The sequence below is a fragment of the Lampris incognitus genome, unplaced genomic scaffold, assembly GCF_029633865.1.
Source record: "Lampris incognitus isolate fLamInc1 unplaced genomic scaffold, fLamInc1.hap2 H_4, whole genome shotgun sequence".
In the NCBI taxonomy this organism is placed as follows: Eukaryota; Metazoa; Chordata; class Actinopteri; order Lampriformes; family Lampridae; genus Lampris; species Lampris incognitus.
In genome coordinates this window covers 638,947-662,342 of record NW_026611079.1, presented here as the reverse complement: position 1 = coordinate 662,342, position 23,396 = coordinate 638,947, and the positions used below count along the sequence as shown (strand labels likewise).

The 23,396-nt window shown below is 43.8% G+C and overlaps 1 protein-coding gene across 2 annotated transcripts; it reads right to left on the bottom strand.

The window, feature by feature from the left end:
- Positions 1-262: 262 nt before the first annotated feature.
- Positions 263-20,492, bottom strand: LOC130131987 (protein orai-2-like). Of its 2 annotated transcripts, XM_056301707.1 has the most exons (3): positions 20,236-20,492; positions 3,133-3,368; positions 263-2,634 (listed from the first exon to the last, which is right to left on the bottom strand). In XM_056301707.1, the coding sequence occupies exons 2-3, from the start codon at positions 3,361-3,363 to the stop codon at positions 2,014-2,016; spliced, it is 852 nt and encodes a 283-aa protein (XP_056157682.1). In that variant the 5' UTR covers positions 3,364-3,368; positions 20,236-20,492; the 3' UTR covers positions 263-2,013. The 2 variants fall into 2 exon arrangements, with proteins under 2 accessions (XP_056157682.1, XP_056157683.1); XM_056301708.1 differs by lacking the exon at positions 20,236-20,492 and having other exon boundaries at positions 263-2,630; positions 3,133-3,223.
- Positions 20,493-23,396: the final 2,904 nt, after the last annotated feature.

The window sequence follows — 23,396 nt, the reverse complement described above, 5'->3', positions numbered from 1 at the left end:
TAATATGATCTTTTATATCCAATGAGCACAGTAAATATGAAAGAAGTGAAGAGGATACCTACGTGTGTTTGGATATGGAGAAGGTACTGTTCCAGCTTGCTTCTCCGTACCTACAATCTATTAGCCACAGTATTATTTAAAATCATTACGTGTTTATCCATCTGATTATGCAAGGTCCATCTGATATGCTAATTTTAAACTGTGAGTAATTTGTTTTTGACAACAGTAAATCAATTTGAGAAAAGTTAAATCCTTTTGTAAAAGCATTTCTCTATTCATTGGCATGCACAGAACAACGTAGAAACACAATGCTGAATATAGAATGCAATGCAAGAATAAAGTAAACGGTTCCTTAAACTGAGGCACCAGCTCCATATTTGTCACTTTTTATATGGTCTTTACGACGACATATCCTCTCCAGACAAACAAATGACCAACATCCTATGTTAAGGCTTGTGTTTGATTGTGAATGTGTAAAAATTGTGTTTGTTCCTCAGATATACAAATGTGATCCTCTTACGGCATCGGGCGTTTTTATCCACTGGCCAGTACATTAATAAATTCAGTTTTGCTGGCCATTATTTTTCCAGACAACTAGATAACAATACATTTAGAATTAGACCTTCAACTGGCAGTTATGAGAAAATTACCAACCAGAGCCAAAATTCCCATGTTGCCCTTCTCCACCCTGATCCACATACCACACTTAAGGCCAGTTCATAGTCTTGACATACCATACATGGACCGTACTCCGCTGGGGTCCACGTGGGCTAAAATTATGCAATAGTGGACCTCAGTGTACGTCCGCCTGCCCAGGTCTGCGCGAAACTCAATTTTTGTGACCGCGCGTATCTAGCGTTCGCATACCAGTGTCACACAAAACATGGTTCGGCATGAAACTGTTTCAGATCCACATGCATTTCGTGTAGCGCCGGAAAACTTCTTTAGTTTCTTCTTCGTGGATTTACAACTTTTATACAATATGGAGACGATGTTCTTCCTCATCCGTACTCCTCATATATCTCACCAACATGCTGAACTTCCCCTCTCTATCCCTCCCTTCGTTAAGTGATCGAACATACCATCTCCGAGAGGTTTGTCTTTCCAACATAGCCTGGCAACAGAGCAGCTCTTCTTCCCCATCCGAGGACAGCGCCATGTTGTTTACAGTCTGCAACTTTCGGCGGAAAAGGAAAACGACGCGCAAAGATTGTGGGAAATGTAGGCCTTGGGTATGCGTTGGTACAACTAGACTATGAAAAGACTATGAAAAGGTGTGGTCCGTCCGCAGTGTATGCGCCTTGTACTTATAGACTATGTGAGCGCCTTTAGTTGTGTGTTGTTCACACACTTGGTTGTATAAACCTTAGCAGGTGACAACAAGCAGGTTTTTTTCACACAAAAAAAATCTGAATCCTGATAGGAAACTCAGAAGCCCTATCTGTATTCACTACATCCTTTGGAAGAAAAAAAAACCCCACAGAGATGAGACAAAGATAGCTGAACCGGAACACATTAGCCCTTATTCTTTTAAACTTTTGAAGTGTTCATAGAATTGAAAGCCCACACAAATTCACAAATTCAAAAATGTAGTGCCAGACAAGACAACAACACTCGAGCACATGAACCCTGTAAAACAACGTTCTCATTTCAGTCCCCAGGTATCACCAGTACAGCTGGTTTCCTATTCTGCCAGGTACTAGATTTATGTGTTGTTCCTTGAAGGGAGCCTTCAGTCAGGAAATTTTTACAACTGGAACAAGAGGTGAATGTAATGAACTTAAGGACTTGATTGAGAACCACTGCTGTAACACATCCATGACCTTAATAAGTTAACAGACCCAAACTAAAAAAGTGACAAGCTTTTATGTTTGCCCAGGAATCAAAGCAAGTCATTAACAATGCCAAGAACAAATGTCCAAGAGGAAAAAGGGTTAATAAATATGGGCAAAGAAGGGAATTCCTTAAAACTTCCTTTTAGCTGGTCATGAGAAAATTTCATAATTCATAATTTCACACAGCCTGTAGGCCTCTCTCATGGCCGTCCAGCTGCACCTTAATCTTGTGCAGTTCCTCAATCTCCTGGTGGTGCCGATCCGTCTTGTGGCGCACCAGGGAGCGGTAGAAGTGGATGGTAAACACAACAAAGATCACCCCAACCGGGACCATAATGATGGTGGAGGCCAGTGCAGCCTGCCAGCCGCTGTGCTTCACGGATGCAGTGGGCTTTGGAGGCTTTACTTCCCTGCTACCTAAGGTGGTACTGCAGTTCAATGTAGCAAGAGCCAACTCAGCAGCTGCAAGGGCCACCTGGTTGGCCCCACCTGAGTCTACAGGCAAAAACTTGATCCAACAAAGGAGCACCACTTCAGCCAGGAACAGGAGGATGCCCAATGCTGTGGAGAAGCCCCAGGCCAACTCAATATAATGGTGCATGCGCTCATGAGGTGATTCACTGACGGAGTTGAGATTGTGGATGTTGCTGACTGCCTCCACGTTGGGCAGGATGCAGGTGCTTATTAGAAGGGCAAAGAGGTGAACAGCAACCAGCACTGTAGTGCACACACTGAAGGCAATGAGGAGTACACGTGGATAGTTGTATTGCATCTCCAGCTGCACCTCCACCATAGCTACCTAAGACAGAGAGAACTTTAGTATTACCATACAGAATCACTTCCTCTGATTTCCCATTAGGCCCTGGTACGTGCCATAATGATGGAAAGCCTTTGCTACACAATTTGTAACTTCAGTCCAACGTTTGTAGTCAAAGGGGGCATGCTGAGCATACTCAAAAGTATCTCCAGTGCTTCCCTACCAGGATTGCATGCACTCTGGGAATTAGGGAGGGAATAATACCATTAATAATAAATTGAAAAACATCCTTAATTTCTCCCAGGGAGTCAGACTTCTTTTTAAAACATCATCAAACAATATTAGATATTTATTTCTGCCAACACAAAAATAAATCCTGCTCTTCTGAAGAAGCTCTTGGGAAATTCATTCAAAAAGTCAAAATATACTTAACTCATTATTTGTGACTGAATGCAGCTCACTTGGTGTTAAACTGTCATTATAATCCCTCATTCTGACAAACCACATTATTCAATCTTTCCAAAAGTGTACATAACTCACCATTGCAAATCCAGAGAGCAGCGCAGATGTCCTGCTTGAAGCTTTCAGCTTGGCCCGACTCAAGTAGAGTTTCCTCCAAGACAGGGCCTGCACTGAGTGGTGGTTGGAACTAACTAGCTCCAGGTAACTGCGCCGCACCCAATCTCTATAGTCCATTCCCCCATCATCCTGCATTCGCTCTGAGGCCCCTGGGGTTGGGGAGCCCATCGGCACATTGAGCTCACTGCTCATAGTCACTAATGGGCATAGCAGAAGAGAAGGAAGAATAGGTCGAAGGAAATTCATTGCACATATGTATGTCCATTCCTTCTAAACAGAAGCTCCATACATGGAGCTGGTGGTTCTTAAATTTGTATGGAGTGATATCTCCCATGGGACATCCACTCAAGTGTAAAGTTCATTCAGATTCTATTACAAAGTCTGGTACGAGATCCAACTGAGGCTGTAACTAAGACTTTATCAAATAATGTTCAAATACTCAATGAGGACGAAGAACCTTAGATGAGGCACATAAAGCTTTGACACCCACTTTAATGGGAGAATGTTATAGTCTCTTCTTTTTTTTAAAACTCATAGCCTATGTCTGTAATTCAACTTCATGTGACAGAGCAAAGATGCCTCTCTCATCTATGTAGTTGGGAAAGGATGAGTATTTAAATGCCCTATATTTCAGAGATCAGAGTTTGCCTAGTCTTGGGATTGATTAAGCAGTATGACTTGACATTTATGTGCTGGGAAATCATGAAAGTCAGAGCTATATCACCAACAATTTCACTGGACTTCCATCAAAAAATATGATGTGGCATCTACGATTGGTATTGGTTAGCAGCCTGGCTGCAGCATTTTTCACATTCCTTTTCAAGTCCCTGTAAATTTTTTAAAGACCTAAACAAGGCAACGACATCCTTTTTGTGGCATAAGAAACTTTCCGGAATCAAACTTGCTATGCTAAAGAGGCCATATGCAAAAGGTGGTTTAAATTTCTCCGATTTCCAAAAATATCTTGCATCACCTATATGGACCTGGTTACATCCAGAAGACAATGAAAGCAAATGGATATCAATAAAAAACAACCGCAAACAACTGCGCTGAATGTAGTTCCCTTTTTGTGTAATGAAAACAAACTGAGCACAACTAAAGAACACAATAATACAAAACACTTTTGTTTTATGGCAGGAGGCCGATTTCATACTTGAATCTAAAGGGTCGCTCTTTAGAAAACACTCCATTATGGAACAACCCATATATTCCAAATCCCACAGCAGACCGCACGTGCAACAGTTGGGTAGATAAAGGCTTTGAAATAGTTGGAATAATACACAGAAGGTATATTCTCTAGTTTCCAGCAATTGTCCTGAAAATACAATCTGCCTCAACACAACCTGTTGTAGCGAATTTGGGGGGGGGGGGCAGTCCGGGAACCGCCGCAGCCGGGACACGAACCCAGGTCTCCCGCACCACGGGCGACAACGTTAACCAGTCGACTAAAGGGTCCAACCCGTTAGCCAAGGGCTAACGTGTCTATTTATTCGTGTACGTTACAATACCCCCCTCCTTCAGGATAAGGCGTCTCCGGCTGGACCGTCACAGCCGGATCTGACCCGTTAGCCATGGGCTAAGCGAGTCTATTTATCCATGCACGTTACACTACTCCCCTCCTTTGGGATAGGGCGTTCCCGGCCGGACTGTCACAGCTGAGATGCGAACTCATGTATTCCGCACCGCAAGCGACTACGTTAACCACTCGACTAAAGGGTCCGACCCCTTAGCCAAAGGCTACCGAGGCTATTCATCCGTGATTGTTACATTGCCCCATTCCTTCGGGAAGGGCGTCCCTGCCGGACCGTCACAGCCGGGGCGCGAACTCGTGTACTCCACACCGCGGGCGACAACGTTAACCAGTCGACTAAAGGGTCCAACCCCTTAAGAGTTAAGCGAGCAGTGGCGCCCCCAAGGGGTGGCCAGGGGTAACCACTGCCACCCTAATACTATCCCTGGTTTTGGTGTGCCACCCCAAGTTTTTCAGTGGCCCCATTTGGCCACCCCTATGAGAAATTTCTGGGGGCGCAACTGTAAGCGAGTCTATTTATCCGTGCACGTTACACTACCTCCCTCCTTCGGGAAACGCTTCCGATGGCCTTACGGTCCTTCACGATCGCACCATCCCACTTCTGACACCAATGTAGCGAATTCGGGGGGTAGCCGCGGGAACCGCCGCAGCCGGGAAGCAAACCCGGGTCGACTACATTAACCAGTCAACTAAAGGGTCCTACCCGTTAGCCAAGAGCTAACGTGTCTTATTCATGTACGTTACACTACTTCCCTCCTTCGGGAAAAGGGCGTCCCTGGGCAGACCGTCACAGCCGGGATGCGAACTCATGGCTCCCACACCCTGGGAAACTATGTTAACCAGTCGACTAAAGGGTCCGAACCTTTAGTCAACTAGTTAACATGTCGACTTAATTCGTGTACAAAAAAAAAAAAAGCTTCGGCCAGCTTTTGTACACGAATTAAGTAGACACGTTAAGGGCTAACGTGTTGGACCCTTTAGTTGACTGGGGTGCGGGAGCCACAAGTTCGCGTCCTGGCTGTGACGGTCCGGCCGGGGACGCCCTATCCGGAAGGAGGGGGGTAGTGTAATGTACACGAATTAAGTAGACACGTTAGCGCTTGGCTAACGAGTCAGACCCTTAAGTCGACTGGTTAACGTTGTAGCCCGTGGTGCAGAAGCCACGGGTTCGCGTCCCAGCTGGGACGGTCTGACCGGGGACGCCCTATCCCAAAGGAGGGGGGTAGTGTAACATGCATGGATAAAAAGACTTGCTTAGCTCTTGGCTAAGGGGTCAGACCCTTTAGTCAACTCGTTAACGTAGTCACCCGTGGTGCAGGAGACCCGGGTTTGCGTCCCGGCTGCAGCGGTTCCCGAGCTGCCCCCTGAATTCGCTACATGTTTAAGTACTTGCAAATCAGACACTGGGTCAAAGCAAACTCACCAAATAGATTTCCTAGCATACCGGAAGCGACCCCTCTGGAGAAACAGTTGCTCAACACCTTACGTACATCGACCAGAAGTCTAACCTCAACTATTTACAATATTCTCAACAATAACGGGCCTGAAAATGAAAGTTCTCTTAAAAACACAAATGGCTACAAACGCGGCGATCTCTGGTTCGAATTCCTGTTACCTCCAGCTTGGTCGGGCATCCCTACAGACACAATTGGCCGTGTCTGAGGGTGGAAAGCCAGATGTGGGTATGTGTCCTGGTCGCTGCACTAGCGCTTTCTGTGATCGGTCGGGGCACCTGTTTGGTGGGGAGGGAAACTGGAAGAAATAGCCTGACCCTCCCACGTGCTATGTCCCCCTGGTGAAACTCCTCACTATCAGGTGATACATGTGGCGATGCCACATGTATCATGGTAGTCTGCAGCCCTCCCTGGATCGGTAGAGGCGGGTGGAGCAACAACCGGGATGGCTCGGAAGAGTGGGTTAATTGGCCGGGTACAATTGGGGGGAAAATGGGGGGAACCCCACAAATGGGAGTTGGATCTATATTGCTCATATGATGATGCTGACTGGCACAAATTTTTAGAACAAGCTCAAACGTTTCTGATCTACACTAAGCACAGACTAATTCAATTCAATATCTTGCACAGAACATAATATACACCTGTTAAAGCTGCATAAATTTAACTACAATCTCACCCGTATGCACGAAAATTACAAATTAAAAATTTTAAATTATTATTGATACTCGAGAGAGAAAGGAAAGGTAGGGGAGACAGAGGGGATGACTAGCAGCAAAGGGCCTGAGCCGGATTTGAATCCAGGGCACTGCGGTTAGGACTCAGCCTCTAGACTTTATGCCCTCCACCTCTGGTTACAAAACTATTGCACAGCTACTGGTCTTAAATTTGTAAATAACTTTGCCCTGTTTTGGGCGAGACCCCTCCTGCTGAAAAAGGATGGCCTCAACCCAAACGATACTGGTGCTCAGCTGTTGTCTCAAATAGGGAGACCAGGGCAAAGAGTGTTCTGAGCAGATAGTCTTATTTGGTCCCTCTGAAATGTCCTGACCCTGTAGAAAGGCCCAGCCATGATAAAAAGCTAAACCTGGCCCTGTTAAATATCAGGGCACTTACAAGTAACACCTTCTCTATAAATGATCTCATCTGTGAGCAGAAGCTAGATTTTATTCTTCTAACAGAAACTTGGCTTGGTTCAGATGCAGCTGCCCTTCTAGCTGAGGCCTCTCCTCCAAACTACAGTTTCATCCACTCTATACATGAGGGTAAGAGAGGTGGAGGACTGGCAGCCATTTTCTCAGATGTTTTTAAAGGTAAGTGCTTGCATCTAGGCAGTTTCCCATCCTTCAAGTATCAGGCGATCTTATTGGAAAGTCAATCTTCTGTGTTACTAGTTACTATTTATTGGCCCCCAAAGCATACAGCCTTATTTTTACTTGAAATATCAAACCTACTGTCGATTTGTTTTACTAATTATGACAGAATTCTAATTTCTGGGGACTTTCATTTGCATGTGGATAATGCCTCAGACGGCAAAGCTATGGAGTTTGTACAGCTTCTGTTTCCCTTTGATTTTATTCAACATGTTGTTGGGCCAACCCACAACCTTGACCACAATCTAGATTTAGTGATCTCTAGAGGCCTGAATATTTCTGTTGACAAGATTGTTGATACTGATTTATCAGATCACTACTGTTTGTTTTTTTACACGATTGTCTCTGACTTAGCAAAAAAACAACACAGCGTGTATCATAAAACCATGTTTTCTTAGTCCTTCTGCAGTCATTAATGTTAAAGTGTGTTGTTTCCTTCTACTAATGAGACGTTACAACTCGTTTCAACCCCACGGGGCTATAAACTTTAATAATAACTTCGTCACGTAAGGTTATGCATCATGCTCGGTCCGTTATTCCAGGTGCAACAACCTAAACAACCCCTGTGTAAACAAGGAACTAAACAATGGTTCCTAACAATAGTTCCTATTGTTACATCCTTTCTCTTTTCAGTTTCTTCTTTTTTTTTAGAACCTTTAATACATTTGCACAACATTTGTGATTCACTTTTTTTTCTTTTTCATTCATGCCCCCCCCAAAGTCCATTAGTGCTACAGATCCATTCATCTATGTGAGGTCACAAAGTCTTTGTATCGCTGCGGCTGCACAACAGAGCGGCCTGATCTGGTGGTAACAGGGTTGGCCCTGTCACCACTGTCCTTGGTTTTGTTTCCTGCTAAGACACTGCGAGAAGGAACACTCTCTGAATGTCCAGGTTCAACACTCTCTGGCTGACTGGGGCTGCTGATCTCCATGTCCATAGTGTCAGTGAAGATTGCCCCTGGTGCATGCCTGAGGTGTCTGCGATTTCTCCTGATGACACCACCCATGTGCAGCTGGACCTCATAGGATCTCCTATCGACCGGCCTCAGCACCTTGCCCACTCTCCAGCCAGTGTGGGGTGCGAGAGGCTGAACTCTCACACATTCACCTGGGGCAAGCGTGTCCAAGTCTTTAGCCGACCTGTCGTAGTATGCCCTCTGCCGTTGTTGGTTATTTTGTAAATCCTGTTTCACCTGCACAACTTTCGGCTGTAACAGGCTTGCCTTGGTTGGCAGTAGTGTTTTGGTACGGCGACTGAGCAGCCGCTGTGCTGGTGTGGTATCAGTACCCTGTGATGGTGTGTTGCGGTGGTCCAGAAGGGCGAGATAAGGATCCCGTCCAGCAGCCTTGGCTTTGAGCAAGAGTCTTTTTGCTGTCTTAACAGCTGACTCAGCTTTGCCGTTGCTTTGTGGGTAACCTGGTGATGAGGTTTTATGTTGAAATCCCCACAGTCGACTGAACTTCTGGAATTCTTGTGACGAATACTGTGGGCCATTCTCCGAGATTACAATATCTGGGATACCTTGGCGGGCAAAATGAGCTTTCAGCTTCCGTATCACTGTGGTTGACTTGGTATCTGCCAGGTAATCTATTTCCCAAAAATATGAGAAAAAATCAACAATTATGAGGTAGTCTTTGTTTTCAAACATGAACAGATCCGTGCCCACCTTTGCCCACGGCCTGCTTGGCACATCATGTGACATTAGTGTTTCTTTTTGTTGTTTAATGTCCATTGATCTGCAGATGTCACACTTTGCTATATATGATTTTATTTGGTCGTTCATGCCCTGCCAATAGACACACTCCCTAGCCCTCCGTAGGCATCCTTCCACACCCAGATGTGATGCGTGTAGGCGGCAAGTGATGTCTTTCCTCAATGCATCAGGGATGACAGTGCGCTCACTCCTGAACACTATTCCATCTTGGAATGAGAAGTAGGGCTTGATTTCCCTTGGTGTTTTTGACTTATCGTCAGGCCATCCTTGCTGCATCATTTTGATGAGAAGCTGCAGTGTTTCATCCTCTTTTGTGGCAGATCGTATATCATGTAGCCTGTCTGCTGCGATAGGTAAGTGTTGTGCCATGTTGACAGTCTCTAGTTCTGCATCCGGTGCACTCTCAGGAAGATAAGCTCTGCTCAGAGTGTCTGCTAGCAGCATGTCTCTACCTGGCACATATACTACATCTAGATCATACTTTTGTATGCGCAGCATCATTCCCTGCAGCCTTTTGGGTGCACTTAGTAGAGGTTTTCTCACTATTGTTTCCAACGGCTTGTGATCACTTTGCACCGTCACTTTTCGGCCGCATGTGTACTGGTGAAATCTTTCCATGCTAAAAACCATTGCTAAGAACTCCTTTTCTATTTGTGCATACCCACGCTCTGTTTGAGTGAGTGCTCTGCTTGCAAATGCTATTGGCTTACCCATCTGCATGAGCGCTGCGCCTAAACCTGTGTCTGAAGCGTCACACTGCACTGTGAGTTCCTCATCTGGGTTGTAATATTTCAGTACTGGGACCTTTGCTATAGTCTCTTTCAATTTGAGGAAAGCCTCCTCATGCTGTGCTGTCCAGTTCCACTCCCTGTTTTTGTGTGTCAAATCTCTCAACACTATGCACTGGTCTGAGAGGTGGGGACAAAACTTGGCTAGATAATTTACCATACCTAGCAGCCTTTGCACTCCTTTCACATCAGTCGGTGCCGGCATCTTCTCAACGGCAAGCACTTTCTCTGGATCCGCCCTGAGTCCATCAGCCGTCAGGCGGTGTCCAATGTATGTAGTCTCCTTTTGTCTCAGCTTGAATTTGTCTTTGTTCAGCTTGATGTTCTTTTGTCTGCATCTTTCAAGAAACAGTCTCAGTTTTCCATCATGGTCACGCTCAGCTTCCTCCTGTGTTTCCCCTTGGCCTGTGATCAGTACCTCGTCAGCTATAATGTACAAGCCCGGTACACCGTCCAGCGCTTGTGTGAGCTTTCTCTGAAAGATTTCTGGGGCCGGACTTATCCCCATTGGCATCCTCAGCCACCTGTAACGTCCGAATGGAGTGGCAAATGTTGTTAAATAGCTGGACTCCTCCTCCAGCTGCACATGCCAGAATCCACTCTTGACATCACACACTGTGAACACTTTTGCTTTTGACAAGTCCGGTAAAATGTCCTCAATGGTTGGCAGTGGGAAGTGACTGCGCTTTAGAGCTTTGTTCAAAGGCTTGGGATCGATACACACTCTTGGTTTCCCACTTGGTTTCTGTACCACCACCATTGCACTGATCCAATCTGTACTGCATTCCACAGGTGTTATGATCCCTCTTTGCTGTAGGTCTTGTAGCTCGTCCTTCAGTGGTTTCATCATGGCGACTGGGACCCGCCTCTTTGGCAGCTGTACTGGTTTCACTGTGCTGTCCACCTCTATTTTGTATTTTCCCTCGAGGCAGCCATCGCCAATGAACACATCAGCATACTCATCTTTAATTTGTCCCATTATCCACTGTCCTGTTGTTGTTTCTGTTGTGAAAATACTGTCTATTGTCATGATGTTTTTATATTGCACTTTTATCAATTTCATGGCCTCACTGGCTCTCCTACCCAGCAGAGGCACTGTACCAGCTGCATTCACCACCTGGAACTCTAAGCGATATAGCTTGTTGTTTCTCGGGTTTCTTATTTTCACTTTACATTTTCCCAGTGGTTTTAATTTGGTTTTATTGTACATTACTAGTACACTCTTCGTGTGTTCTAATTTGGCATCTGGATTCAGCAGGTTAATTGGGATGATATTGCAACTGGCACCACAGTCTATTTGGAATTTGATCATGTCCTTGCCTAGAAGCATGCCAGCATAGAGAAGCTGAGTTTTCTTCATTTTCTCAGTTTCTTTTACACAGGTGATAATATCTTCATATTCATCACTCTCAGATTCAGTTGTTATTTTACTCACATATTTCTTTTTCCTTAGTTCCGGTTTTACTCTGCATTTTGCTGCAAAGTGGTTCTCTCTTCCACACTTTGTGCACTTCTTCCCAAACGCTGGGCACTTTTGTTTACTTTTCTCATGCGTTTTTCCACAATATCTGCACTCCACAGTGTTGCTCGTCTGTTTCCGATACTGTGCTCCTTGCACTGCATGTACCTCTTCCACCATCGATCCCGAGATGGTTTTCACATTGTCCTTTGAGAGCTCAGCGGCTCTGTACAGCTGCAAACATGTGTCCAGTGTCAAGTTTTTCTCTCGGAGCAGTCTTTCTCTTACGATTGTGTTGTTACCTCCACACACAATCCGATCCCGAATGAGCGAGTCTCTCACTGTCCCAAAGTTGCATGTTCTTGCCAACACTCTCAGTTCCATGACATAATGGTCTATATTTTCACTGGTGCCCTGGTTTTTTGTAAAAAAACGATAATGTTCCACAGTCTCGTTAACGCTGGGGTCGCAGTGATCATCAAACTTCTTGATAACGTCATCTAACATCCATGCATCCTTCGGTGTGTCGCCCAGTAACGTGTCCATAAGTTCCCTGCCGCTCTCCCCGACAAGATAGCTGAACAGTTTCACCCTCTGTTTGTCATCGGCGTCAGCCATGGCTAAATCCACATACAGAGCAAACTCGTCCCTCCAGGTCTTCCATGTCCTCGAAAGGTTGCTTGAGTCCAGACATAACGTTTGCGGTGGTTTAAGCCCATCCATGTCACACGGCAGTCTCACGCTAGCAGCTAATGCTAACATATACTGAACGTTGCTTAGGAACACTAACCACTCTCCCGCTCCTAGAAACTTTTCCGCAACAAACTTCAAACCGAGTCGTCCGCCGCTGCCACCATGTTAAAGTGTGTTGTTTCCTTCTACTAATGAGACGTTACAACTCGTTTCAACCCCACGGGGCTATAAACTTTAATAATAACTTCGTCACGTAAGGTTATGCATCATGCTCGGTCCGTTATTCCAGGTGCAACAACCTAAACGACCCCTGTGTAAACAAGGAACTAAACAATGGTTCCTAACAATAGTTCCTATTGTTACAATTAACTTCCCTCATCACCTGCGCAGTCTTCCTCTGTCAGCTGATATTTCCTCAGTGCATGATAAAGTTAACCACTTCAACTTTAAACCAGAGTCAGCTCTCGACATAGTGGCTCCTATGAAAACTAAGAAAAAAATCACAGACTACAGTAATGCCCTGGAAGACTCAGCAAATACGTTTGCTCAAGAGGGACTGCTGTAGAGCAGAGTGAATGTGGAAAAAAGCTTAAAATCCATGGCGAGATTTTTAGAACATCTTTATTTGTTTATAACAAAGCTCTGCGCTGCACAAGGCAGGCTTGTTTCTCTAGCATTATAAATGAAAACAGGAACAACTCCAGAGTCTTATTTTCCACAATCGATCGCCTTATAAATCCTCCCCAGTCTCATGAGCAGTTATGCCCTGCATCTAAATCAAAATGTGATGAGTTTGCATCATTCTTTGGTAATAAAATCATTAATATCCGAGCAGATATCATGCATAAGGTTGTTAATCCAAACAGTCAAACTGCTAGTAACAACTCTCGGTAATTTCCTTTTGCAAGATTAGTGAAGAGGAAAGTCGTAACACCATCTTGCAGATGAAGTCATCCACCTGCTCTCTGGATGCAATTCCCACTGCCTTTTTTAAAGAGGTCTTAGATAGTTTGATTGGTGATGTTTTGGATATTGTAAACTGTTCTTTAGAATCAGGTATCTTTCCTGATTCACTGAAAACAGCTATAGTAAAGCCCTTACGCAAGAAAAATAATCTTGATCTGTCAGTGCTGAGCAATTACAGGCCTATTTCTAATCTGCCTTTTCTGGGCAAGATTTTGGAAAAGACAGTATATAAACAATTGGATGGGTTTTTACATGAAAACAACATTCATGATAAATTTCATTCCGGTTTTAGAAAAGGACACAGTGTTGAAACAGTGTTTGTAAAAGTAGTCAACGATCTCAGAGTGAGCGCTGAAAATAAAAATGTTTCCATTCTTTTACTCCTTGATCTGACGGCTGCCTTCGATACAGTCGATCATGATATACTTCTAGACCGCCTTGAGAATTGGATTGGCCTTTCAGGCACTGCCCTATCATGGTTCTACACTTATCTTACTGGCAGAAGCTATTTTGTCAGTCTTTCTGACCATGTCTCGGACAAACGTAATTTTCTACGGTATTCCGCATGGTTCCATTCTTGGTCCTTTATTGTTCTGCCTGTACATGCTGCTGCTTGGGGAAAATTATCTGTGATCATGGAGTGAATCTTCATTTTTATGCTGATGATACTCCGTTATATTTATCTGTAGCGCCAGATGACCCCAATGCTCTCAATCCCTTGATGAATTGTCTGTCTAGTATTAAACAATGGATGAGTGGAGACTTTCTCAAATTGAATGAAGACAAGACAGAAATTCTCATTATAGGTACTAATACACACAGGGAAATGATATCAAGTAGAATGGAAAGTCTGGCTGTACAGAATAAGACTGTAGTAAAACACCCGGGTGTCATCATTGAGTTGGATTTTAAATCACATATTAACAATGTTACAAAGGGTGCCTTTTTCACCTAAAATATATTGCTAGAATTAGACCCTACCTCTCCCTGGAAGACGCCAAAAAGGTGACGCATGCTTTTATCTCTTTGCATCTAGACTGTGCAATGCACTTCTTACTGGCTTACCCAAAAGAGTATTGATAGGCTACAACCAGTACAGAACGCAGCAGCAAGGGTCGTAACAAAAAGCAGGATGAGAGATCACATTATCCCAGTTTTAGCATCTTTACATTGGCTTCCTGTAGCATTGAGGATTGATTTTAAAATTATTTTACTTTGGTTTAAAGCTCTACATGGTTTAGCACCCTCATACCTATCTGACTGCTTATCTGATCATGTTCCAAGCCGCTCTCTTAGAGCCTCTGGTGCTGGCCTGCTCAATGTCCCTAGAATGAACGACAAAAAGTATGGCGAAGCAGCATTTTGTTTTTATGCACCGACGGCTTGAAATAGACTCCCCCAGCAAATATGAGAAGCAATGTCCATGGATAGTTTTAAGAATCAGCTCAAGACCCATTTTTATGCTCTTGCTTTTAATTAATTCCACTTTATATTTCTTTTTATTCCTATTTTTTATCTTGTACTGTGGTTTTATTTCTTGCCTTGTTTTATGATTTTTGCCTAGGTCTGTGTTTTATTATTCTTAACTTATTTTATCTGTATTGTTGTTGAGTCTTGTTTCCCCTGTTTTTAATGTAAATCACTTTGAGCTGCATTTTATGTATGAAAGGTGCTATACAAATAGTTTATTATTATTATTATTATTATTATTATGTGGTATGTGCTCTACAAGGTGAGCCACCGGGGCGCCCCAATACATAACTTGTACATATTTTCTGACACTGCCCGAAGATTACAAAGTTTTGGAATTATATTACAAAAACTACTTCAGATATTATAGAAAAGAATATTCCATAGGATCCTAAACTGTGGATCCTAGGAGATTTGAACCTATTGAAAACAAACAACTCTGTTAAGCACTTCATTTTACTTGCCAGTACCGCTGGGAAAAAGATGCATTTCAATAAACTGAAAATCCGACCGAACTCCCTTACAAAGACACTGGATGAATTAACATCATACTGTACTCCAGGGAGGATCCTCTACAATGTTTAGGAAGATCTGGGGAGCCTTCATAGATGCCCTACCTCAAACTCAAATGTGATAGCTGATACTCTATTGCTGCTTTACTTTCATCTGGACCCAAATTTATTTTACAACCCAACACGCTTTCGAATCGATTTTTTTTTATGATTTTGTGGTTTGATACTAAGTGCAAAGAATCAAACCATATACAGGGGTTTGGGGGTGGAGGTAGAGGGTTTGTGCTGTCATTGTTATTTTAAAAGGAGTATGCAGTAGACAGAAGCATGGGATTGGCTAATAAATTCACAAACTTGTATTACTTTTTTTTAATAAATACTGGTATGAGGTTGTATGACCTGTGGTGGCTTGTCAACATCCTCAGCACCCATCACCTCTGCTCTGAGTGTTTGTGCAGAGGTCCGATGATGACATTGTTGGCTATGGATTTCCCATGGTAACAACTTTGCTAGTGGTGGAAAGTGTGGAGCAGGAATGGGCAATTGGGAGTCTGCTGGTGGGCTCTAAATCTCTGTGCTTCCCACTCTGTATGTGCCATTCCACTGCCTTGATCCCCATTGTCCCAAGTTTGAAACACCTTAAAACATACAGCGCAGTTTGCTTCGTAAGCATTTCCATGCACCGGCTTTAACTACCATGAGTAATCATTATTCTTAAGCCATTTGTTGTTAAACTTGCATTTTCCCATTTCCTTAAACTAATGAGCAGGCTGGCTAGCAAGGCCTTAGTTTAATGATGCAGACTCATTGCGTCACATGATCTAAATAATCTAAATCAGGGAATACCTTTGCCACGAAGGGTGTAATTTGTCTTCAAAAATGTTTAGGTAAGTGGTAACCTATCTCTAAGGCTGACCCCAGACACCCTACAGAGGAAACTTATTTCAGCCACTTGTATTCACGATCTCCTTTCGGTCACTACCCAACGCTCATGACCATAGGTGAGGGTTGGAATGAAGATTGACTGGTAAATTGAGAGCTTTGCCTTCAGGCTCAGCTCCCTCTTCAACACAACGGTCCGGTACAACATCTGCATTACTGCTGCTGCTGTACCAATCCGCCTGTCAATCTCCTGCTCGATCCTACCCTCACTCATGAACAAGACCCCGAGATACTTGAACTCCTTCACTTGAGGCAACACCTCATCCCAAACCTAGAGGAAGCAATCCACCATTTTCCGGTAGAGAACCATGGTCTCAGACTTGGAGGTGCTGACTCTTATCCCGGCCATTTCACACTTGGTTGCAAACCGCCCCAGTTTGTGTTGTGTTTTATTCTATTAGAATTCTGTTCTCTGTAGATGACATCAACATTTACTAACTATAAAAATACATTTCAGTGACCACTAAGTTATGTAGATCAGCTTGTTACGCAAATAACCAAAACAGAGAATCATGTGGCTGCAATTCAGTATAAAAAGCATGCAGACATGGTCAAGAGGTTCAGTTGTTGTTCATCAAACGTTTAAAATGGTGAAGATGTGTGATCTAACAAGCAGGAGCAGGAGACCATGGCAGGTTCCATTCCTGTCAGTTAAGAACAGGGAAATTAGCTAATATGGGTACGTGCTCAAACTGGACTATTGCAGACTGGAAAAATGGGACCTGGTTCTGACAAATCTTAAATTCTCCTGCAACATGCAGATGACAGGGTTAGAATTTGGTGTGAAAAGCTTGAATTAATGAATCCATCCGGCCTTGTGTCAAATAGTACAGACTGGTGGTGGTGACATGATGGTATCAGGAATATCGTCTTGGCACACAATAATACCAGCTGAGCATTACTTTCATGTCTCAGTGTACCTGAGCGCTGTTGCTAACATGTATAGCCCTTTATGGTTACAGTCTTCACTTTCCAATGTGTACTTCCAGCAATGTACCATGTTGCATCATCTCAAGCTGGATTCACCAACATGACAGTGTCTTCAGCGGACTCCAGTTAGCTGGAGTCCCCAAATCTCAATCCAATAGAAAACTTTTGAGTAGGGCTACACATTATATTAATTGTGATTTCGATATTGGGTTCCACAATTAATTGATCATGGCTGGGGGGGGGGGGCGATTATTCACACTGGGTTTAGCTTGCTCTTGTGTGAAGAAAGTATTATTTTGATTTGAAGATTTTGAATGTTTACAAAATACATTATAAATGTGAAAACAAGTTTTCTGTTGACTTAAAATGCTGAAGATTAATAAAACAATTCCATCCATTACCCAAACCGCTTATCCTGCTCTCAAGGTCGCGGGATGCTGGAGCCTATCCCAGCAGTCATTGGGCGGCAGGTGGGGAGACACCCTGGACAGGCCGCCAGGCCATCACAGGGCCCCCCAACACACACACACACACCCCTAGGGACAATTTAGTATGGACGATTCACCTGACCTACATGTCTTTGGACTGTGGGAGGAAACCGAAGCACCAGGAGGAAACCCAGGCAGACATGGGGAGAACATGCAAACTCCACACACAAGACGACCCAGGATGACCCCCAAGGTTGGCCTACTCCAGGTTTCAAACCCAGGACATTCTTTCTGTGAAGTGACCATGCTAACCACTGTGCCACCCATAAAACAATTCTGTCCCCCAAAATGTATGAAAAATCATGATAATCAAGATTACAGCATCAAGCGAAATAATGGTGATAATTATTTGAGCCATTATCACGCAGCCCTACCTTTGGGAGGAGGTGGAACGTGAGGTTGATAAATCTGCAGGCACTGTGTGATGCTATCCAATCATCATAGACCAAAATCTCTATGAAATGTTTCCAATACTTTGTTGAAACTATGCTCTGAAGAGTTAAGGCTGCTCTGGAGGTACTACCCTCCAGGCTGTTCTACCCAGTGCTAGACAAGTGTACCTAATAAATGAATAATTTATAAATAATAACGAATAAATGAGTGTAAAAGACAGCTCACTGACTGACACTGGCCAAGGCAGAGAGAATCCAAAAAAAAATCTTTGAGACTCAGACATTGACTTGTCAGACGACAAGGAGCCACAGGCAGTGTTTGAGGCAGAGGATGAGAGCTCAGAGGAAGCATTAACTGAGGAAGAGCAGATTGTTCAGGAAGAAAGGGCCTGTCGTCCACTGTGAGCCAAAACTAATATGAAGGCTTCAGAGGCTTTTTTTTAAAATTTAGCATCACATAACCCAACAGAGATTTCCATTCTTCCATCAATCCATTTCCATTTCCATCAATACTCTAAATATGCTATTTTTTCAAAATAAAAATGTTTAGCTATTGATTGTGTGGGTTAAAGAGGTGTGTAGGCTAGACGATTCAAAAAATACTCGTAACATTTTAAGCGGACACTTCATCCTAAAGACTTAGATGCTGTAGAAAAAAGAAAATTCAAAACTTCTTTCTCCCGTGTCTCGAGGATGTAAGAAATGCATAACCAGATTTCACATAAATCGTGGACATGCATTTCCAATGCACTACTAATACATTTCAAATATATTTATCTATATATATGAAGTGGTCAGTTTCTACATGTTTGTAATGAATACTGACATCCATCCATCCATTATCCAAACCGCTTATCCTGCTGTCAGGGTCGCGGGGATGCTGGAGCCTATCCCAGCAGTCATTGGGCGGCAGGCGGGGAGACATCCCACCCTGGACAGGCCGCCAGGCCGTCACAGAGCCCGACATAGTGCATACAGGGCAAGGCATCACAGGGCACACATAATGAAAATGTTTTTCAAATATTTTTCTTTCCGTGTGACTATCGCATGTAGCCCAAAGGCGCAAAGCTGACTGACTGCTTGGTGAGTTCACTTTTTAGGCAAATCTACACCAACGAGCAGATTGCCTTCGTCATTCTTGCGCAATTCGCCGCTGATACAATTTGGTAAAAGAAATAAATCGAAATGAGGGCATTTCTGCGAGTCGGATTAACAGTCACGGAAGTATTAGGTGGGCTATTGTAACAGAGTTGAAAATGACCTCACTCAGATAAAGTGAATTCTCCCAAAATGTGTAGTTTAACATGTTATTGTAATCCAATGCTTTTTGATGGTTTGTGTAAACCCCAGATGTTGTACCGCATTCACTAAGGTTAGATATGAGGCTGCGCGACTGTTTGTCTATTCACTTTCACTTTGACACATTTTGGGCATTTGCGCTACCCGTACCTGAGAGCTAGACCATCTCCGCTGGAGACTTGTATGCAGTCGCGTTGCAGCAGAAATCTCATGGATTGTTGTTTCATTTGTGAATGCAGGCAATAAAAGCCACTGTTAGGAACCCCTGGTCTGAATCTCTATCACAAACACCTGCACAAGTGAGGGTCGTTACACTATGCACACTGCAGTCTGCAGCCGGTCACAGCCCACAAGGATACCGATGTGTAGTCCGGGAGAGCGCACGCGCACTGAAGGAGGCTATAAGCTACTGTGCGGTAACCAATGCTAGTAGGTGGTTTCAGATGCAACCCCGCATCTTCCCCAGCCAACGTTGTTTTTAACATTAACCACAACCCCTAAAAATCGCATTACGGGTTTCTGCGCCAGGGAGGTATCCCAGACAGACAGTCGCATAGCACGAGGCACCAGATCAGTTTGAAAGTATTAACTAGCTCGACATTTATAGTTTCGGTGGGACACAGCTTCACTCGGGGGTAACAGTTAATGTCGTCCTGCAGCCCGAAAAAAACAAAACACTGACTGGTGCCTTGTGGCAAAACACGCCTGTTGTTGGCGTCATGAGCCGATAGGCTAGATGTGGCACAGCTAATTACATTTGCACGTATTGTGCACCTTTCAGCATAAACCGTCAGTAGCTAGTAAGTAGGCGGCTGTCCTAAGACGTTACATTTAAGTGATAAGCCGGAAGGAAAAATGCTAATTGTTAACGTTAAATATTGTGGTTCATAAAATGGCTATTAGTCTCTCAAATCAGCCTCGGTTTAACGTTTGTGGCGATAACCTGTACGTGGCTTCACCCAGCTGCCGGACATGGACTCCTGCAACTCGCGTGTCTAATTAATGCACGTCCTGTAAAGTTGAAGCTCGTCATTAATATTACATCTTACCTGACTGCAAATGTTCCCAGAAAATAACTGCTTACAGATCCTTTGGCGGATTTCTGTTGTGCTGCACAAGCCAATGAAAAATTACGTTACACGTACAAATGTTTTGGTTGAGCAACTTCCGCCCTTAAAACGCTTAAACCAGCAATAGGAAACACCGCGGACCCATTATTTAACAACGATCTGAAAATGGCCACCAATCTTTTCCACTTAATTTATTCAGTCTGTGTAAACGCCGAAGAAGGTTCTTTTCCGTGATATGTGGCCCAGAGCAAGCGCGACAGACCGCAGAAGTGGTGCGTCACTTTCATACCATGTACGTAATTCCGGGCTCAGCTGTAGTCCAGCTCATGGGACAAATGAACTGGAATGGGAAACGATTGCTTCTAGGTTCGCGTGCTTTCAGTTGCCTACTTTGCTTCCTATTATGCCATAATTACTTTCGCATTCCCTTACCTGCTGAGAGTGACGATGTGCTGTGAAGTTACAATAAGAATTAATAAAGTCGGTACTATTACGTATATCAGGGCTCACCACCGCCACATAGCGTCTCAAACGTCATCAGGCGGAGTTCAACACCGGCAACAAAAAAAAAAAGATTTTGTTCTGAATTGCATACATCATAGAAAACAAACGGCACATCCATGTAGAGTAAAGAAAATTGGACAGAAATGTTACAACGAATGTAATGAGCAAAATCTTTCCAAAAAGTCACAGTGTAACGACAGTGTGGTCGTTGTCATGTATCTACAGGATAACGGAATTATACAACGATCAAGATGTATCTTGGTCCTCCTCTTTTATTTGCTAGACCGTAGTAACATTACAAAACGACTGCGTTAAAAGCAGGCACGAAAACACATGAGTGACCCTCTTGCTCTGTCTTCTTCCAAGGGCCGCGCACCAGAGTGGCGCGCGTACATTTATACAACATACACAACCAATAGACATCGAGGGTCAGAGGTCAAACATAAAATACATATTACTGCAAATAAAAACATTTGCTTTCGTGTGTATCTCCATACACTACACTCTTCCCCTGAAATCTGAACCCAGTACGTTTACAGTACAACAACATTTCTTTTTTCTTCTTTTTTTTTTACATCTTTTCAACATGACATTGTTATAACAACAACTGGGTTCTCACAGATTTAACCTATCAGGCGGCTTCACATGTCGCTGCGGCCTCTGGACACCCTCAGCAACTGAGGAGGGAGCAGTCTCACTGGATCCTTGCTGCACAACTTTCTCAGTGGATTCTGGAACGTTTACAGGCATTGATACACATGCATGTGATACATTTGGAACAACCCTCAGATCATCAGATTTATCTGACACATTACAGTTCTCAATCTCAGTATTGATCATTTGATTGACATGTCTCTTGTACACCTTTCCATACACTTTCACAAGATATGTGACAGGACCTGGATTCTGGAACGTTTACAGGCATTGATACACATGCATGTGATACATTTGGAACAACCCTCAGATCATCATCAGATTCATCTGACACATTACAGTTCTCAATCTCAGTATTGATCATTTGATTGACATGTCTCTTGTACACCTTTCCATACACTTTCACAAGATATGTGACAGGACCAAGTGCCTTTACAATGCACCCAGGCACCCATTTAACACCTTCCCCTCCCCTGTGGTTTCGAACCAACACCTTCTGTTTTGGTAGGAAGTGTCTGACTTGTGCCAACTTATCTGCTTGCTTGGACTGTTGACTGTCCTGTCTCTGTTGCATGGACTCTGCGAAATTAGGTTTGGTGAGAGATAACCTGGTTTTGAATTGACGTCTGTGAAACAATTCTGCAGGTGTTTTCCCTGTAGTAGACTGTGGTGTACTCCTATAACAGAATAGGAGATTGTGTATGCAGTGCTGCAACGTCATATTGCTACTCTTTCCCTTTTCAAGAGCTGTTTTCAGGTTCTGCACCAAACACTCTAGAGCCCCATTAGAAGCTGGGTGGTAAGGAGAACTCTTGATGTGTTTCACCCCATTGTTTTTCAGGAATGTTTCAAACTCAGCAGATACAAATTGTGGTCCATTATCAGACACAAGTTCCTCTGGAAGACCCCAAGTGGCAAAGTATCCCCTCAACTTCTATGGTCTTTTCAGATGTAGTGCTACTCATCAAAGCTACTTCTAGCCAATGTGAATAGCTATCAGTGACCACTAGGAAGTTGAATTTTCCCTTCTGAGCATAATCTATGTGTATCCTCTGCCAAGGACGGGTAGGCCAGCTCCAATTGTGAACAGGAGCTGTGGAAGGTTGGTGTCTGTTTAACTGGCATGTCTGGCAACTGTTTACCAGTGACTCTATGTCAGAATCAAGGTTTGGCCACCAAAACTGACTACGGGCTAATGCCTTCATCTTTACCATTCCCTAGTGATTTTCATGCAATTCACATAACATCTGTGGTCTTAACACCCCTTGTATGATTACCCGGAAACCCCACATCACACAGTCAGATTCAACAAGTCAGTTCAGTGTTTCTTATGAAGTATGGCCTTAACTAATTTTCATTCGAATGCTTTGGCCAACCATTCAATGTGAAGTGCTTCACTCTCTGTAGTACTGCCTCAGTCTTTGTCTGTTTTGCAATCTCTTGTGAGGACACTGGCACTTTGTCCAAGAATGAGACCCTAAAGACAGAACTATAATCTGAGTCTGCCTCTGGAGTCTGTAGTGGTAAATGCGATAATGCATCCGCATTTGCATGTTGTAAGGATGGCTTGTAACGTATGTCATACTGATATGTGAAGTAATACTTGGGGTAGTATTGGTTCCAGGTAGTCAGTGACAATCCAGTTAACTTACCTGCTCCCGGTGTAGTGACAGTCAACTGGTCTCCGCTTTCGATCCTGTCTAGCCTTTGCGACCACCACCGATGATACGGGCGCAGCCTTTATTTTACCACCTCTTGGTTTGTGCCATTGTTGTGGCAAACTTGTGCAGGACTTAGCTGACTCTTCTGTTCTTGCCTTTATAAGATCCAGTGTATGGCTCAAGCCCACGATGTGTGAGCAATATCCTGGTGCACTTTAAACAAACGGGAAAGTGCATGTGAGCTCCCCTGATCCAGCTGGCTAGCCTGGCTAGCTAAAACATAGCCGAATGTTAGCTAGATCAGAAAGCTAGCTAGTAGGC